The sequence below is a fragment of the Episyrphus balteatus genome, chromosome 1 (genome assembly GCF_945859705.1).
Source record: "Episyrphus balteatus chromosome 1, idEpiBalt1.1, whole genome shotgun sequence".
NCBI classification, from domain to species: domain Eukaryota; kingdom Metazoa; phylum Arthropoda; class Insecta; order Diptera; family Syrphidae; genus Episyrphus; species Episyrphus balteatus.
The window spans coordinates 8,085,991-8,106,580 of record NC_079134.1 but is presented as its reverse complement, the minus strand read 5'-3'; the positions used below and the strand labels follow the sequence as shown (position 1 = coordinate 8,106,580).

Here is a 20,590-nt window from a genome sequence, read left to right as displayed (position 1 = left end):
TTCTTGAAAAATTTTCTGCTTATTTGATATTTGATGACCTTCATAATTTGTCATTCTTTGAAAGCAAATTAATTTTTGTTTTATAAATAAATAAATTTGAAAATATTAAGAAAAAGTTTTTAATACATTTCCGAAAATAATTAAAATTTTTTTAATTTATCAAACAAAGATGAATATTCAAAAATTTGAATAAGAAAAGGAATATTTTGTATCAAACAACATCGGTTCCAATAAGTTAAACATAGATTTTATTTGAAAGAAAGTCAGTCAATGCATTTTAAAAAATATTTGCGACACTTAAACAAAAAAATTTAGGAAAGTACCAATGTTGAATTACATTAATGAGGTGTATTTTTCTTTAGTCAGCGCATATGCTATAAAAAAAAACAGAATTTGCAGAATTTTTTATTCAATTATAATGCTGGCAGAATTTTGAAAAGCAGAATTTTAAAAAGCAGAATTTTGAAAATCAGAATACAAAAAAAGCAGAATTTTGAAAAACAGAATTTTCGTTAAAAAAGCAGAATTTTGAAGCCAGAATTTTGACCCGATCCCTATTTCAGGGCTGTAGCCAGGACCTTAAAATAAAAATTCCCTACATTTAAAAATGCCATATCTTCAACAAGGCTTTAAGCAGGCTCTATTTTCAAGATGCCCTACCTTGAAAAATGCCTTACCTTTAAAAAGGAACTGGTTTAAAATTGATATTTTTGAAGGTAAAGCATTTTTGAAGTTGGGGCATGCTTCAAACTATGGCATTTTTATTATTTTGTGGTTGTATTTCTTCCCTTATAATTCAAATAAAAACGCCATTTTTTATTTTATAAGGGAAGAAATACAACCACAAAATAATAATATTATAATTCAGCAAAAGAAAATATAAAATATAATTATATGGCATTTTTGAAGACATGGCTAAAAATTTCATTACTTCAAAAGTGCCCATACTTTCAAAAATATCATTTGATTCAATAAGATTGAGTAACAATAAATAATAAAAGTTCCAACTTGTTTCAACAAACTCGATTATAGGTATCTGCATTTTCGGAACGTTGAAGAGTTATGTGAATATTTTCGAATTTTCAAAATAAAGTGGATTGTTTGAACTGCGTCATGCTTGAAAAAATAATTAAGCATCCATACAGTTAGTTTTTTTAAGTAAATTTTCTATCTGCAAATTTGATTATTACTTAGCAATGCTTAAAGAAAAATCACATAACTTGATTCACGTAAATGATAATTTCTCTGTTAACTATTGGTTGATACTTCATAAAGGTCTTAATTTTTAGGAATTCATGATCATGCATTTAGCATTAGCAGCAAACTCTGTGATATTTATTGGAGTAATCTTTGATGTAGGTATATGGCAGAAAGAGTGAAATTTCTCAAATCAATCTGTGATACTTTCTCGAAAAATGGGTGGCATACATTATGACAACTTGTGTTATTGAGCAGAGAAATCCGTGATATGTACTGGGGCAAATATTGGTTCTTCAAAAATTATCCTGTGATATTGGACAAAAAAAAAAATCCTTGAGCGATTTGTTGAGAGAGTACGTGATTCTTGTGAGAGAATTCTATGATACCTACCGAGTTGGGAGTAAGTAGAGTAATCTGTGATACATAACGGAGTGATCAATACTTTAGGGCGATTAGTGATACTTCTTAAAAAAATCTGTGATACATAACAGAGTGATGTTTTATATTTATCAGAGTGTTTTATTATAAAGACAGAGGGACAAACTTTGATACTATTCTTACTTATCTCTGACATATAAAAGATAAACCCGTGATACGTAACAGAACAGGCTGTGATAATTATTACTGGAACAACCTGTTTTACTGACATACTAGCTTGAAAACGCAACTAAAGTTTACTTTAATCACAAACAGCCTGAACGAAAAGTGTAGTTAAGCAAAAATATGGTAATTATATACACATCCTTCCATAAAGTTCAATCTTTAATATCAGAAGTTCATTGTACCTAATTTTTGTAATTTTTTTAAGTATGATTTTTTTATGAGAACCAGCAAAAAAAAAACCATAAAAACCCTAACAGGAAAATAAAAATGAAAATACTTGCATAAGTAAAACAACTCTTTTAGCTCAGCATACATCCTACACATTTGTTGGTCTTGGATGAAGAAGAATAACACAGGATTAAGATGTCACATCAAAACATTTACAAAAGCAATGATGGCTTGAAGGTTATGTTTTTCCATTTTTTTTTAGTGAATCATATTCTCATCATAAAAGGATAAAGAAAAACGAAAAAAAACGGGGGCTTTTTATAGATACATTTTCCATATTGCCAGGGATAAATTGCTTATTTTTCATTTTTCTTCAAAATTTTAATATTTTTAACACAAACACACAGAGTGTAACAGGAGCAGGAACAATGTGTATGCTTATCCCAATGTTTGAAAACACTTATACGTCAAAATTGGAAATGTTATGGCAATCAACTATCATAGCAAGTACCACACCAAACAACCAAGGTTACCAGATTTCCTTATAAAGCTCTTTTAAAACCTGTTTGTTTTAAAGCTTAAAAGTTACAACAACAAAAAACCAGTCATCATGGCAACCCTTATCACATCACAAACAATGTCTACAGCAGTAACTCCCCCGCTTTCCAACTTTAAATGAAATGTGCTTCAACAGGTAGAACTGCTCTCGGCCTCGGAACAGAGTTGGGGATGTGGTTGGATGTTTATTTCACTTTAATGCCTTTCGCTGATGGAAGAAGAGTGGTGTGCTTTCAAAAACTGTTGGCTGTATATAGATTTCCGACTGCCATCAAGAATGATGCTGCTTCTTGTTGGTTGCCTGGTGGTTGGTAACCAACTTTCGGATGAAGTGAAGTGTTTTGGTCATGTTGAAGAGTTTTCTGTTATAGTTCTCTCGGTGCTTTGTTGCTTTCATATAATGGTAAGTGCTGTTTGTAAAGTTGTTATGGCTTTATTCCGAGAATTTAAGATGGTACACATAAGAAAAAGAGTACAAGTAGGTTTTGGTAGGAGTATAGTCATAAAATTTGTTTACCCTCGTAGTAACAAATTTTATTATGTACTCTCGGTAAAAATATTTTTAAAATGTGTTATTTTATTTTGTTGTAAAAAAAAAGTGTTTATTTTACAAAATTGAGGGATAACAATATGTAAGTCTGTTGTATTTCCGGAGATTGACAGAAAACCATGGGTGATGGGTTAATCTTAAATTTTCCCAATATTTTTCAACAAATTTAATTGATTGACATGTTTCAGAACATGAAAATTAGGTAAATATCACAAAAACCCGGGTTGCTTGAGCATAGCGTGTGAATATCACAGATTACTTAGGAATCAATGGATCTTCTGTGAGTTACAATGATGTCTCAGATAAATATCACAGAATGTGATGATTAATCTTAAATTTTCGCAATATTTTTCAACAAATTTAATTGATTGACATGTGTCAGAACATGAAAATTAGGTAAATATCACAAAAACTCGGGTTGCTTGAGCATAGCGTGTGAATATCACAGATTACTTAGGAATGAAGGGATCTTCTGTGAGTTACAATGATGTCTCAGATAAATATCACAGAATGTGATGATTAATCTTAAATTTTCGCAATATTTTTCAACAAATTTAATTGATTGACATGTGTCAAAACATGAAAATTAGGTAAATATCACAAAAACTCGGGTTGCTTGAGCATAGCGTGTGAATATCACAGATTACTTAGGAATGAAGGGATCTTCTGTGAGTTACAATGATGTCTCAGATAAATATCACAGAATGTGATGATTAATCTTAAATTTTCGCAATATTTTTCAACAAATTTAATTGATTGACATGTGTCAGAACATGAAAATTAGGTAAATATCACAAAAACCCGGGTTGCTTGAGCATAGCGTGTGAATATCACAGATAACTTAGGAATGAAGGGATCTTCTGTGAGTTACAATGATGTCTCAGATAAATATCACAGAATGTGATGATTAATCTTAAATTTTCGCAATATTTTTCAACAAATTTAATTGATTGACATGTGTCAGAACATGAAAATTAGGTAAATATCACAAAAACTCGGGTTGCTTGAGCATAGCGTGTGAATATCACAGATTACTTAGGAATGAAGGGATCTTCTGTGAGTTACAATGATGTCTCAGATAAATATCACAGAATGTGATGATTAATCTTAAATTTTCGCAATATTTTTCAACAAATTTAATTGATTGACATGTGTCAGAACATGAAAATTAGGTAAATATCACAAAAACTCGGGTTGCTTGAGCATAGCGTGTGAATATCACAGATTACTTAGGAATGAAGGGATCTTCTGTGAGTTACAATGATGTCTCAGATAAATATCACAGAATGTGATGATTAATCTTAAATTTTCGTAATATTTTTCAACAAATTTAATTGATTGACATGTGTCAGAACATGAAAATTAGGTAAATATCACAAAAACCCGGGTTGCTTGAGCATAGCGTGTGAATATCACAGATTACTTAGGAATCAATGGATCTTCTGTGAGTTACAATGATGTCTCAGATAAATATCACAGAATGTGATGATTAATCTTAAATTTTCGCAATATTTTTCAACAAATTTAATTGATTGACATGTGTCAGAACATGAAAATTAGGTAAATATCACAAAAACTCGGGTTGCTTGAGCATAGCGTGTGAATATCACAGATTACTTAGGAATCAATGGATCTTCTGTGAGTTACAATGATGTCTCAGATAAATATCACAGAATGTGATGATTAATCTTAAATTTTCGCAATATTTTTCAACAAATTTAATTGATTGACATGTGTCAGAACATGAAAATTAGGTAAATATCACAAAAACTCGGGTTGCTTGAGCATAGCGTGTGAATATCACAGATTACTTAGGAATGAAGGGATCTTCTGTGAGTTACAATGATGTCTCAGATAAATATCACAGAATGTGATGATTAATCTTAAATTTTCGCAATATTTTTCAACAAATTTAATTGATTGACATGTGTCAGAACATGAAAATTAGGTAAATATCACAAAAACCCGGGTTGCTTGAGCATAGCGTGTGAATATCACAGATAACTTAGGAATGAAGGGATCTTCTGTGAGTTACAATGATGTCTCAGATAAATATCACAGAATGTGATGATTAATCTTAAATTTTCGCAATATTTTTCAACAAATTTAATTGATTGACATGTGTCAGAACATGAAAATTAGGTAAATATCACAAAAACCCGGGTTGCTTGAGCATAGCGTGTGAATATCACAGATAACTTAGGAATGAAGGGATCTTCTGTGAGTTACAATGATGTCTCAGATAAATATCACAGAATGTGATGATTAATCTTAAATTTTCGCAATATTTTTCAACAAATTTAATTGATTGACATGTGTCAGAACATGAAAATTAGGTAAATATCACAAAAACTCGGGTTGCTTGAGCATAGCGTGTGAATATCACAGATTACTTAGGAATGAAGGGATCTTCTGTGAGTTACAATGATGTCTCAGATAAATATCACAGAATGTGATGATTAATCTTAAATTTTCGCAATATTTTTCAACAAATTTAATTGATTGACATGTGTCAGAACATGAAAATTAGGTAAATATCACAAAAACTCGGGTTGCTTGAGCATAGCGTGTGAATATCACAGATTACTTAGGAATGAAGGGATCTTCTGTGAGTTACAATGATGTCTCAGATAAATATCACAGAATGTGATGATTAATCTTAAATTTTCGCAATATTTTTCAACAAATTTAATTGATTGACATGTGTCAGAACATGAAAATTAGGTAAATATTACAAAAACCCGGGTTGCTTGATCATAGCGTGTGAATATCACAGATTACTTAGGAATCAAAGGATCTTCTGTGAGTTACAATGATGTCTCAGATAAATATCACAGAATGTGATGATTAATCTTAAATTTTCGCAATATTTTTCAACAAATTTAATTGATTGACATGTGTCAGAACATGAAAATTAGGTAAATATCACAAAAACTCGGGTTGCTTGAGCATAGCGTGTGAATATCACAGATTACTTAGGAATGAAGGGATCTTCTGTGAGTTACAATGATGTCTCAGATAAATATCACAGAATGTGATGATTAATCTTAAATTTTCGCAATATTTTTCAACAAATTTAATTGATTGACATGTGTCAGAACATGAAAATTAGGTAAATATCACAAAAACTCGGGTTGCTTGAGCATAGCTAGTGAATATCACAGATTACTTAGGTATATCAATGGATCTTCTGTGAGTTACAATGATGTCTCAGATAAATATCACAGGATGTGATGATTAATCTTAAATTTTCGCAATATTTTTAAACAAATTTAATTGATTGACATATTTCAGAACATGAAAATTAGGTAAATATCACAAAAACTCGGGTTGCTTGAGCGTAGCTACTGAATATCACAGATTACTTAGGTATCAATGGATCTTCTGTGAGTTACAATGATGTCTCAGATAAATATCACAGAATGTGATGATTAATCTTAAATTTTCGCAATATTTTTCAACAAATTTAATTGATTGACATGTTTCAGAACATGAAAATTAGGTAAATATCACAAAAACTCGGGTTGCTTGAGCATAGCTAGTGAATATCACAGATAACTTAGGTATATCAATGGATCTTCTGTGAGTTACAATGATGTCTCAGATCAAGGGGCACGGTAGTGCCCAGCCAAGTTCTCTAGCAACTTTGGCACTACACCCTTATTTACAGGAAATAACTCAGGCCATTTTCGACCCCCCTCTAACTTCCACACCAAAGATGATAGAAATTTCAAACTCGCTACTTTTGTTGAGCTGGTCAAAACCAAACACCTCACAAAACATTACTGTTAAAAAAAGAGCCAAGTTCTCTTATATTGAAATTATGCTGGCACAAAAAGTACTGAGATGTAAAAGTGTACCAAGTTCTAAAGTTTGGGTTCAAATTCGTATCAATAAAATTTTGATTGTTCTCTTGACAATTTTTCTTAATTATCGATTTTTAAAGTTATTTCAAAAATTGCCAAGTAAACAATCAAAATTTTATTGATACGAATTTGAACCCAAACTTTAGAACTTGGTACACTTTTACATCTCAGTACTTTTTGTGCCAGCATAATTTCAATATAAGAGAACTTGGCTCTTTTTTTAACAGTAATGTTTTTGTTGTGATATATATCACAGAATTCCCATGAATTACTGTGGTGAGTTCCTATCATAAACTATTTTGATGGCTATCACAGCTGGACGTGGTTATATAATGGATTGTAATATATGTGATAATTATTATAGATTAATCTGGTAAATATCACGACTAATTTTCAGCTAAGTATCACGGATTACCAAGATAAATATCACAGGATTGCTGCAATACACGTATACCACAGATGATACAATAATTTGGTAAATATCACGGGTTACCTCCGTAGATATCACCGATTACTGTGGTGAATTTTTCCAGCGTTATAATATGGATTCCTTTCCTAAGTATAACAGAATACCAAGATCAGTATATTCGGTTATCGCTACATACATATATCACAGATATTGGATAATATCACGAATTACAAATAGATTTTTGAGGGTTTAGTTCTGGAACGTTAAACGTTTTCACATATTCGTCAGAAATTTCAACAAAGTAGCCAATTATAGTGCAAGAGCATGTCTAGTTTAGTAATTTAGTTCGTTCATTGAAAACTATTTACATTGTTTTTTTTTTTGTTCCTGGAAATTTAAAAACAATTTTGAAGTGTTTTAAATTTCCTATTTAATAACTACTTTTCATTCAAATTGAAATGTAATGTCTGTAAAACTTCTCTGAAACCCTCCAACTTTCCTTCTGCGAAATCAAATCACAACACTTAAGTTCTTTGTTAATTTTTTATTTTTTATTTAGTTAATCAATTTATAAAACAAATAAAATCAACTTGAAAATCCCTGAGTGTTTCATTATACTATCAGACGATTGTTAATCAAATCAAAGATAAAGTTTTTTTTGATTCGATTTCCAAGTATAAAAAGCAGTTCGCAATCAATTTTGCTAATCAATCAGTTTAAAAATCGTTAGAATCATGAAGTTCATCGCAGTTTTTGTTGCTATTTTCCTCGCTTTGGCGTTGTCAGTCAATGGAATCCCAGCTTGCAGATGTCCAAGGAATTACGATCCAGTTTGTGGTTCAGACAGTGTTACCTACAATAATCCATGTGAATTTGATTGTGTTGCCGACAACCTTAGAGGACTTGGACAGATTTTGACCTCAAAAATGGGACCCTGTTAAGATATAATTTTCAAAGACTTAGTCATGAAATGAAAATAAGTGTAAATGATATTATTTTGTTAAATTATTTGAAAAAAAAAAAAAAAAAATAAAGTGCTTTTGTTGAATTAAATTTGTGGTTTGTTTGATTTTTGTATTGCAAGCAAAAGAAAGAAAAAAAAAAATGTTTACAAAACATACAGGTTACATTTAACCTAAAAATTTAAAAAAATCATTTTATTGATGATTCAACTATTTCTTCTAGAAAAATAAACTTTCTTTGATTATAACACTCACTCTTTGAAGTTTTTTACTATTTCTTTCCAATGACACACTAGTAGCTAATTTATAAAAACAGATTTCCAAAACATTGCCAAACAAATAGTTTAAGTTTTATTGCATTGATTTTATTATTAGTTAAGGTTATACATACTTATACAAATCAAAATCGATATCTTTTGGTTTCAAACATGATAAACAACTTATTAGGTCGTAATTTATTACCAAAGTTTTTCTTATAACTTACGAGTCATTTTGTAATAAAATTTTATTTATTGTGATATCAAGACGATTAGTGTGTCGAACTTTAACGAGATTGAAAGAAATTAATGGCCATTGGTCATGACAGTTTTAAATTTTTGTTTATACAAACAAATCAATTGCTGTTTATTTTTCATGTGTTTAAATAATATAATCACAGAAATACATATAATCACCAAGACTTTTAGGTTGTTATAAAAACCAAAAGGCGTAATAAACCCGCTGCCGGTAGCCGTTATTACATTTCCCTTTACATGAGAAAAATCACGCTTGGCAAAATTGCCCCTTAACCATCATTGATCAGTTTAAGATGTGAGCAAGTTAATATTCTGTGTTGCATATTTTCCAGGAGCAAAGTTTACAAAGTCGCATAGCAGGAGGGCTACATCTTTTTACGTTGCTGAGATATTCAAGTATTGTTTTGACTCAAACACCAAATTTTGGCGTTTACGTCAAATTTAAAAAATCTTTCGCAATAATTTTCCGAAGATAAAAATTCGATTTCCAAAAAATGTAAAAATGGCGTATACGGCACTTCAATAGTAGGGCGACGATGTACCGTATGAAACGAAAAGATGGTAAGCCTGCCATACAACATTGAATATTTAATTTTTCGTTGAACAAAAATATGTATTTAAATAAAAAAATTAAAACTGCACAAACCACCACTTTATTCACGTTCTTCGCTTCATAAACCTAAAATTTTTATTGGAAATGTCTTTAAATAGTAAACGCGGAAATTTAATAAGCCTTATCTATTAGCGTTTTTAAAAAACAATAAATTTGAATTTATTTCTCTAAAGTTATTGCTTATTATTTTTTAGCAAAATGCCTTATTTTTTTTTTAAATAAATCTTCTGTGTCTCATTCTCCCCTAATATTCGAACTAACATTACCGAAAAGAATTAAAAGTCAATGTTGGCAAAAAACATATTAGGAAATTTTTTTCTTACACCTTACTTTCTCAAAATAAACAAAGGGTTACTCATAACTTATAAGTTGCCAAGATCAAAATATCGTATATAACACAAATTCTATGACAGGTCTGATTTGATCAGATTAAATTACAAAAAAACTGTGTGGTTCTCTTGTGTAGATCCACTTTAAAATAATATGATTTTTTTGATGATTTTCTAAACTTAAAAAAAATCTGATGGCATAGGTACCCCGATCCGTGGTAAAAATCGTTTAAAACGGAGTTTAAGTAGTTATAAAAACAAATTTTATATTTTGTACACTATTTATGAAATTCACTAAAACAAACAAATTATAATTTTTTTTTATAAAGGCTTTTTACGATAACAACAAACTACGTGAAACCCAGTCGTGCATTTTATTTCTTCACATAATGAAATATAATCAGGCTATTTCGTACTATTCCGTTTTAAGTATATAATTAAATTTGATGAAGCGATCATAGAACCCTTATTATAAGAGTAACAATCCGAGAGCAACTTGATTTTTTTTTTTAAGACTGCACAATGCGTGAAGCCATTATAATATGTATTTTTCTAACAAGAATTACAACCCTGTGCCCACATAACAAAATATTGTTCTAATTGAGACCTTTCATTTAACCTTGTAGATAGTTTAGCGCTAAAACATTTCAGTTTCAGTCCGAAACGGAAAATGAACAAAAATGTTGATTTTAATTTATGATTTATAATAAGTCAAACACACTTGTGTTTAAGCTGACTATGATGAGTTGTCCTATGATTGTCTGTATTTGAATGATCCTATGTGGAATGATTATTAATATTATCCTATAAGTAAGTACATTTGAATACCATTTTAACAGGGTGGCAGAATTGTAATCTGATGAGAATTCTCCCTTATTACAGGGCAATCCTGATAAATCGTGCACTTGCTCTTGTTATTGTTTATCAGCTAAAAGGCACTCAACTTATTTTATTTTTGTTTTAAGAACCCTTTTCCAGCAATTTTAATCGAACGCAGCAAGGGCGGATCCAGGGGGGGGGGGGCACGGGGGCACTTGCCCCCCCTATAACTGGTTCATACTTAAAGCAAATCAAATCATAAGAGTTGCTAAAATATATGAATAAAATAACAGAAAGAACTTGAGTAAAACTCTTGTCTATTTCTGGGTGCGAAATTATTGTTTGTTGCATCCCTTTCCAATGAAAAGCTCCATCTCAAAAATAAATATACGACTATTTGGGTAAACACGAATTTTTTTTTCTAGTAGTTTTTTTTAACTTGAAAGTGATTTTGGTGAAAAATTTTGCTATGGACATAGACAATCAAGGTATGAATGGTATTCTTTAAAAAAAATTTTGTTGTATATGCAACTCTATTTTTTCATACGGAGGGGTTGAAGTACATACTTAAAAAATGTTCACTGTTTTCGTTTTTTTTAAACATTAGTGTTTTTAAAATAGCGCAACACGCCGCAACGTTGCCTAACCTATATATTATTGAACTGCTGGATATGTAGAACAATCTTGCAACGTTGCCTAACCTATATATTATTGAACTGCTGGATATGTAGAACAATCTTGCATTTTAAGAAATTGTCCAAAAACTCCTCAAAAGTGACCCTTACTTATAGATTTTTATAAGTATTATATTATTGAGAAAATTTCTCCAGGGAAGCCTTTAACAATATGTATAGAAATAGTGTTTCAAATTTCAAAAGAATCTGTACAGTAGTTTTGAGTACACCGGCTTTGAAAACATTAGTTGTGGGGAGAACGAATTAAAGTTTTGAACTGGTCGAATAAAAAGTTTGTAAGCGAAGTATTAAAATACTCATAACTTGGTCAATTTGTCTCTAATACCTATACCTAAAATTTTAACACGATATTCTTGAGATAAAATGCATTCAGTTAAAAATTTAAAAAAATGCAAATACAAAATTTTAATGCAAATAAAAAAAAACATGGTTTCCCGGGGATAAAATAAAGTTGCAGTTTTTTTTTAATTCTTAGGAACTCTAAACTTAGAATGAAGTCTTTAGTATTCGACTAAAAACTTCCAGGTAAAAAAATAATGATATAAATATATCCATAATATTGCAAACAAAATCAATTAATCAACGAAACAAATTTGTTTTCTAAATTTCATTTTTAAAACTTAATTCCTCAAAAATTATTTAATGAAACAACTTTAGTCAAAAAACAAAATAAAGAATGAATTACTAAATTTAAGAAAAGTTATAGCACAAGATTGTAAGTGCATTTTTTGATTTTTTATATTTTTTTTTCTTCCGGCTAGTCGGGAGGTAAATGGGAAAGCACTTAAGTGGGTTTTACTGTACCAAGAATATGAACATTTTTCCTTCCGAATAACTTTTTTGTCATTTGGTACCTATTTGATGTGAAAAATGTGCCCCAATGTTTTTGGCCAGATTTTAGACCAAAATCGTCGTCGGTAAAATTCTCTGCTTTATTTCTAACTGTTATTGCTGCCCTTGGAACGCAGTATCAAGAAAACAAAATGTGATGAATTTCACTAACATATATCAATTTTATCATTAAAATTCAGAAAAATGCATCAAATCATTTGAGTCGCACTGTAGAAAGATTAGATTACAAAAAAATATCTTCAACAAAGCGGTCATACGTCAATTATTTCTAAAAGCATTTCATTTTGTTTTGTATATGAAACCTTATCAGATATCAAACAACTACGTTGTATAAAAACGGATTAAAAGCCTTAACTGATAATAAAAGTCTATAATATGCAATAACACAAAAGAAAACCCGTTATTTAACAACAACTGTCATGACTCATTTTTATTATATTTTCGAAAGAATTTTCGTATATATGGTAGCAAATTTTTGTCATATACATTTCACAACACAAAAAATACACCAATTTTCATAAATCAATTTCTTGCAATTCCAATATTTAGCCTCCATTTATGCTGACTTCCTAGCAAGCTCCTTTTTTCAACATCCTCATGCTGCGTCCTTGTCTGCCATTTTCTTCAATAGCACAGTTCAACAAGCATTTATTAGCATATGTCACCTCATCAGATCCACAAACAGGCTGGTAATCCCTTCCACAGGGGCACATAGCTTCCGATCCAGAGATGACAAAGATCATAGCGACAAAAATCGCAACAATTATTCCGAAAAATTTCATTTTGAAAGTTTTAAGTTTAAAGTTGTTCAAGTTAAACGTTTAAAAGTTCTGTTTGTATTAACGACCTGATCGATACTGACTGAACCAAGTTGCACTTTGGAAAAAATTAATTTCAGGTTATCTTATCAACAGTTTTTAGTGATTAGGCTGGCAAAGGTAAAGTATATACATACAACACAGGTTATTTTTGCTTATCGAAAAAAAGTTGTTTGAGCTTTTTTTCTGTCTACTGAATGAAGTTCACCTCTTGAATCAGTAGAATTAACCAAAAGTTCTACGCTTTTATATCGAATTCATCAATAATTCATCCGATTGGTATATTGAATGGAGTTTTAATTATAGCGAGAGTGAGATTGAGTGTGATTATGCATGACAAATTGATGGGATTTACCTGCTTGGTGGCTGGACAAAGCAAACATATGGATGTGCAATTATTTATTTTGTTCATAAAAAATACGTCTTTCATTTATCAAACTGATGAGTGGGTGTTCTTTTAAGGAGATGTTGACAAATGAGAATGCAAACAAATCTTTTGTTAATTATACATACAACTTGAGACGTAGTGTATATTTGCCAACATTACCATTATACGTTGTTGGTGGGAAGCGTATTATTATATCTCATAAAACTAATATTGATTGCAATGTTTAATGAGATTCTAAGGGGAATTCTTGTGTACAGATATTTAGGGGGAGCACCGTGTTAAGTAACATGATTTTTTTGTTAGCTTGCTTGTGTCAATTAGTGCTGGACCTTTGTTGAATTAGAAGTAATATATAATGTTTGCGGATTTGCATTAGAATTGAGGTTCTAAGAATATTATAAGCCTCTAAATTAAACAAACTTGAGAATTATATCTAGTGCAAAATTTGACAAAAAATAAGACTGCTTACACAAAACTTCATTTTGTAAACTTGCTAAAAAATCAATTTCTTAAGCCACCCATGAGTCGTTTTGTATGGGACTCACTTCTTTTGAGGTGTTTTAAGTGAGCAACCATACAATTGAAAGGGTTTGTGACTGTTAAACAAAAGTTTTCCCAGTGTTTAAAGCATTTCTCAAGCGGTCACTGGGGCGTATGCGTAATATTTTTCTTTTGATAAACTTTAACGGATTGTAACAAATAAATAACAATAGACAATATTGATGATATTTTGGGCAGGGTTTTTTATAAAAATATGGTTTTTATCAAACAAATATAGAGAATCCAAACTTTCAGTACCTACTGTTTAAATTTTTTGAATCTAGGTAATTGTGGATGGATGGAAACTCCAAGTTAATCACAATTTTTCCCATTCGTCATCTAGAATATACAATTGTTTGCAAAAAGTTAATTGCTTTATTTATGTTAATTCATTATCTTTATCTTTCTTTAGTGTTCACAGGTGTTTTCTATTTTCGTTTGTTTTTGCTTAAAGTAGATTTTTAGCCAGTGACGGATTAAGAACAAAAAATTAACTTCCACAAATATTTGTTATATTTTAAAAGTTATTTTATTGAAATTGCAGCTTAAAGAATTTTATTACAGGAAGAGTGAATTTAACCATGTAAAATACGGCTTGGAATCAAATCTAAACCTCTCACAAAAATTTAAATTTGAACAATGTAGTTCAAATTTTGTTTTACCAATGAAAAACAAGAATGTCAGAGAATCAAAATTCGAGGATCAAACCAACTAAAATTCAAGTTTGGCTTGTTAGTTTTTGCTGTTACATATACAAAAAAAAGAAAATTAAGGCTTTGGATTGAGCGGTGTATTTTAAGGAAAAGTTTACTCTGTTAAAATTTGTGTTTTCATAATTTTTCTTCATTTTATTAACCTATTTTTTTTAACATTCAATATTAACCACAAGATGATAAATTTTCACTGCATTATTGTCTCAAAAAAAAGTCTTTATAAGGGTGAAAATACATGTTTTTGGAATTTCCAATACAATATTTGAATTCCTTGGAAAATTCTACATCAATTTTATACATGATTCTCCATAAAATAGTGAGACTGAAAAAAGTTCTAGCGACATGAAAAAGTATAAATCAAATTCGCAAAAAAGAGGTGTTAATATTTAAAATTCATCTTGATTTTCGAGGGTTAATATTTAAAATTCATCTTGATTTTCGATTTTTGATTTTTTAAAAAAGGATTGAAAAGTTACCATGCAAAACGCATAAAACTTGTTTTGCTTCAAATTGTCCCTATTTAAAATTAACCTAAACTTAACAAAAAATCTTCTTTCTTATATCCTTAATAGTCTAAATTACATCTCCATCAAATAACTCCGCAAAATGTCAAAAAATTTCGTTTTATAATCTCATTTACCACATGAACTTATCCAACCATCTTGAAAATAATCTGTTAACCTTTTAGATACTCATACTTTTCCTGAAAAAAAAAAATCATCTTTAAAATCAATTGAACGTGATAATTCTACTTAGGATTATTACCAAACACAAATTCTTCGTTTTCCTCAAACGAAAATAAATTTATGGTTGAATAAATCTTCATAAAAGAGTCAACTCTTCAAAAAAAAAGCTCTCTCTCCTTCCATACGTATCGTGTTTGTTTAGTGTTTTTATTTTGTATTTGTTCATATCATTTAAGTGTGCCTCTTCAGATGGGATTATTCTCTTAACACTTTGTTGTAACAAAAAAAAAAAAAAGAAAAAAAAAATCAATTTTAAAATTACACAGACCATTAATCATCACAATTGGTTGAGTCGCAAAAAGCATATCAATTACCTATTTAGTTTCTTCTTTAAAGTAACACTTGATTAGAGTCAATGACAGGGCTGGCAAACCTAAGAAAAGTGGGTCTATTTTAAAAATAATCTTTACTTGATATTTTTACTTTACTTTTTTTGACAGAATGGTCCTGCTTTTAATATTGATTTTAAAATAAACTAAAAAATATGTGAAAAACAGGTTGAAATTTATTTTTCAAATATTTTGAAAACCAATTTCAAATCAGTTGTAAAATGGTTGAATGACAAAAATTTAATTGTCAACTTGTTTTAAGTTAAATTGTGAATTTAAAACCCTAGCTCCGGTAATGTTTTTAAAAATCAAATAAAAACAGACATCAATCTAGTTTCAAATTGGTTGCATAATAGTTTATTTTTTTAGTTGTAAGGCGTTTTTCAGTATAAAGTCTTTAAGTTCTCTTAAAAATACTTTAAGATCGACATTATATTAAAATAAGCAACCAATTAAATTTAATTGTACCAAGTGGTAAAGTGAATGTTTAAAATCTACAATAAATTTCGGTACGTGTTGATATAGGTGCGCCACCACTGCCTTATATCAACCTGCCATATACACAGCCTTATTGTGTTTATTAGTAAAGTAATATAATTGAGCTGGACAAGTGCGAATAATGGTGGAATTGAAACATTTATTTCGCTTCCTCTACTTCCATATTAAATGAGTGGAAAACACAAGAGTGACATAAGACGTGACGGTGACTCTTATCGTTTTAATTAAATATGCAAATTTAATACCGAAACCATCTGTGAGAGAGCACTTATTAAAAACTGACTGAAAAGTTTTCAAGTCCATTTAGTTTAAAATCAGTTGTCGTTATCTTCAGAACAAACGTGTTTTCTTGTGTGTTTTAAAATGAAATTAAGTACATCTATAATTTGTGTTTTTGTTTTGGTCATTGCACTGGTTGCACCAATTCAAGGCACTTTTTGTCCATGCGATGGAGCTAAGGGGCAAGTTTGTGGCTCTAATAAGGTCACTTACAATAGTCGTTGTGAATTCGATTGCACCCAGAGGCAATACAGGCAGCTGGGTAAAACTTTGAATATTGCAAAAATGGGACCATGCGATAGCACCTGACTAGGAATGCCATGGAAAAAGTTAAACAAATTCAACTTTTGAATTTCAATGTTAATGAGTTTTTTGAGATTAATGTAATGTATGTATGTACTCAGTTTGTGATATGAAAATCGTCATGGTAAAATAAATAAATTAATTAGTTAAACGTTTTTCTCTTGTTGTTTTATTTTTTGTTTTTTGTTTCTTTTTTTATTTTGATGTAAAGTGTTCATATGATTGTTTTTCTGTCTGTGCAGTGCAAGTATTTTTTAAAAGATTTAAATTTTACAAAACAAAGATAAGGTATCATGAAACCTTTTTTTAAAGGGGTTATCTTTATACCAATCTGATTAAACAAATGTAAAAATTAATTTTGTTGTTGTTATGTTCTGAATTTTTTCACTTGATTGATTTTTAATTAAAACTATTGAAAGATTAACATGTGTTTTGCATTTTCGGTCTTGGATATTTTTAAATGTTTTGGTTCCAACCCACCAAACATGTACCTTCTCGCTCAATTTAATTAGGTACTTGCATAACAAATTGAATTTTTGGACCCACAAAACGTGTCAAAAAAATCATAAATAAACAACACTTTTTAAACTTTTTTTAAATCCAAAAATAATTTTTTTTAATTTTTTTTTTTTTAAATTCAGTATTGTTGTAACTAAAATAACTTTTCCAAAAATATTTTTAAACGTATTTTTTAAATCAAAATCGTTAAACCCATTTTCGAGAAAAAAAACTTTTTCCATTTTGGGCAGGGTATTAAAAAACAAATAATATAAACAAACACACGGACGCAGAGACCTACAATTCATCATAACGAAAACCTATCTTTTGGATTTTTACATCATCGTAGTGTTGGTTTTGATTAAAACCTCTAAACTTTTTTTTGATACGGAACCAACACTTGACGTAAAAGCATGTAAAAAGAATTAATTCGGCATGTTCTGAATGTTTAAAAAATGAATAAAGAAAGTCAAATTAAAATACCAACAAGTCCAACCACGTACAAAAAATAGAAGGTTTTCTTAGAAATAGTAGTTTGGTACCTATTTTTTTTTTGTTAAATTTCTAAATTTCTCGAAAACGACAAAAAATTTTCGAATCCAGTTTTCTTTTATTGTCTGAAAAATAATGAGTGCATTAAAATTTGAAAACAGAATTAATACTTAAAAAAATAAAAATAAATTTTTCAAAAACTTTTCCTCTACCTAATGAATTTTTTTTCCAAGGTCAGTTTTTTAAAAAAATTGGCCCACCCGCCTAAGTGGACGGAAATTAAAACAACATACAAAAAGTTATAAATCACTTGCTGTTTGCATTTTTTGTAAAATTCCTACTCCCTCATTCATTTGAAATTAATGCCATTTTTTTTTTCAGAAAAAAAAAATGTTAAAGCACTTAAATTAAAACTAATGAAACTTATATTTATAAATAAAATCCAAGAAGACGGTGTTTTTTTTTTCAAGATAGATATTATTTAGCTTCATCTTACAATTGTTCTGAGAATATTATTTATGTACACAAACGTGGTTAATTTGTTTGAATATTTAATTTATTTTTAAGAAGAATTATATTGAAACTTTTTTGTGGTTAAATTAATGATTAAACAAATAACCATTAAACATTCTGTTAGACAAAGTTTTGATACATAATAACTATAATGTATTTATTATTTTTGGCAGTAGAAGACTATGAACATGAACACCTGTGCAAACTTTTGGATTAGTACGTGGTTTGTAGTATTTCTTTGATTTTTTTTTTAAACTATATCTATGAAATGGAAGTGTTGGATTTTATTTACGAAAATGTTTATTAGCAAGGGCTTAAGAAATTAAAATTGAATTAAAGTCGAATATGCAGGTAATAAAAGTATTTTTGGTGTAAATTGAACTCTTCTTTGTTTCATATCGACAAATTTTCTAATTATAACTCTGATTCATGCGGTCAATCCTTATACACTCAGGATTATTGAAATCCCAAATTTAAAAAAAAAAGTATTAAACCAGCCAGTGATATATGTACATGAGCTAACAATGAGGATACAGCTAAAATTATAAAAACTATTGAACTATCAAAGGATATTAAGAATAATAGTTGCCATAAGAAAAGTAATATCAGACACTTTTTGGCTTAGATAATAACTTCTCAAGTAGCACACTGGTGTATAAATTGGTGTAAATTCATTAATTTTGGTGTAAAATTGAGGAAATTGAAAAAATATGGTGTATTTCTCAAAATTAGGGGTGTAAAAATTATACCACTGTCTTTTCTGTAAAAAATTTCAACATTTTTTTAAGATTCCGTGCAAAAAAAAACCGATATTCAGTTGTTTTTATAATATACCATTAATGGTGTATAAAATTATTCGATTCTGAAATCAACCAAAACGGTACATTTTGTAAACTCTCTTTGGTGTAGAAAGCACACCCTGTGGACATAAAATTCACCAGAATGCATAAGTGGGAGACGACATATTTTTCAATGGCCGCCATTTAAAAAAAGTAGACAGCAATTAATTAGTTTTCTATAATAGTATATTTATCGACCTAATTATCCCGCAATTTGGTTTTTTCTATGCGGTTTATTATATTATAAAAGAACTCTTCTAAAAAAAATGTAAAAACAACAAAAAAAATATAATTTTTGAAAAACTGATTTTTAAAATCGAACAAAAAAATCATTAATTCACTGATATTTTTGAGGCGCTCGATTTTTAGAGGGGGTAGTATGTAAAATTAGTAGACAGAATGTGTTTCGTTTTAAAATTAGGCAAACAAATTCATATTTAACCATTAGTTTCTTATGGCAATATTATGAAAGTAAATAAAAATTCATTTACATTTATTTCATAACAAATGGTGTGAATTAGAATTCATCACACTGTTTGAGGTAAAAAATAAACTTTGGTTCAAATTTTAAATCAGAATAATTTAAATGGTGTATTTTATCCGTAGATTTATTGTGTATTTTTCAATTTCAAAGGGATAATTTTCACCAAAAACCAGATCATTTAATATACCACTAGCGCCATTTATACACCAAAATCGGTATATTTTTTTAACCACCGGAGTTTATTATATACGAGAAAATGGTGTATTTTTTATATTCAAAATGCATATCACGAAAGTGCAAAAAATACACCAAATATTTTGGTGTATTTTAGACTTTTGTGCTACTTGAGTTATGCATTTGAAAAAAATGTATGCCTCCGGGTCTTCCAATTTATTCACAGGGGTAACAGAAGAATTTACCTGATATGAATTCGAGTTGGTCAGAATATTTGGATGATTACGATTGCCATAATCAAGCCCCTCGTACTTAGTCGTCATTTGAAATTCTAACTTTCTGACTCTTTACTTCCATTAAAAATTCAACTTTTAACCACACGTTGAAATAACATTCGATCGAAAAATTGTATATCTCTACACAAGTTATTTGTTTTTTTATAAGTGTGTATGTGTATGTATATTTAGGGATAATTCTGTTTTTTTTATACTAAAGAAAAATTCACCTCATTAATGTAATTCAACATTGGCACTTTCCTAAATTTTTTTGTTTAAGTGTCGCAAATATTTTTTTAAATGCATAGACTGACTTTCTTTCAAATCTATTATATATATTAAAGTTTGGTTTTGTGTACGTTCGCTAACCGGCCACACAGACTGACTCATTTTCTTAATTTTTTTTTGAAATCAAAGAGGCATAAAAGGAGAAGGTTTAAGGAAAAAAAAATTCAAGATTTTATAGGGTAAATAGGGGTAACACGACATTGAAAAAAGAGGCTATTTTCTAAACGGTAAGTCGTAAAGAGTTGACTTTTTTTTTAAATGATAGACAAATTTA

The 20,590-nt window shown here is 29.4% G+C and overlaps 2 protein-coding genes across 7 annotated transcripts in view; one reads left to right on the top strand and one right to left on the bottom strand.

The window, feature by feature from the left end:
• LOC129913267 (dual specificity calcium/calmodulin-dependent 3',5'-cyclic nucleotide phosphodiesterase 1) overlaps positions 1-20,590 on the bottom strand; it is a 499,680-nt gene that overhangs the window by 77,001 nt on the left and 402,089 nt on the right. The window lies entirely within an intron of this gene.
• On the top strand, positions 16,289-16,908 carry LOC129913393 (agrin-like). Its single transcript, XM_055992026.1, has one exon. The coding sequence runs from the start codon at positions 16,535-16,537 to the stop codon at positions 16,757-16,759; it is 225 nt and encodes a 74-aa protein (XP_055848001.1). The 5' UTR covers positions 16,289-16,534; the 3' UTR covers positions 16,760-16,908.

Coding starts and splice junctions, on each gene's coding strand:
- LOC129913393 (XM_055992026.1), top strand. CDS start 16,535: ATGAAATTAAGTACATCTATAATTTGTGTTTTTGTTTTGGTCATTGCA.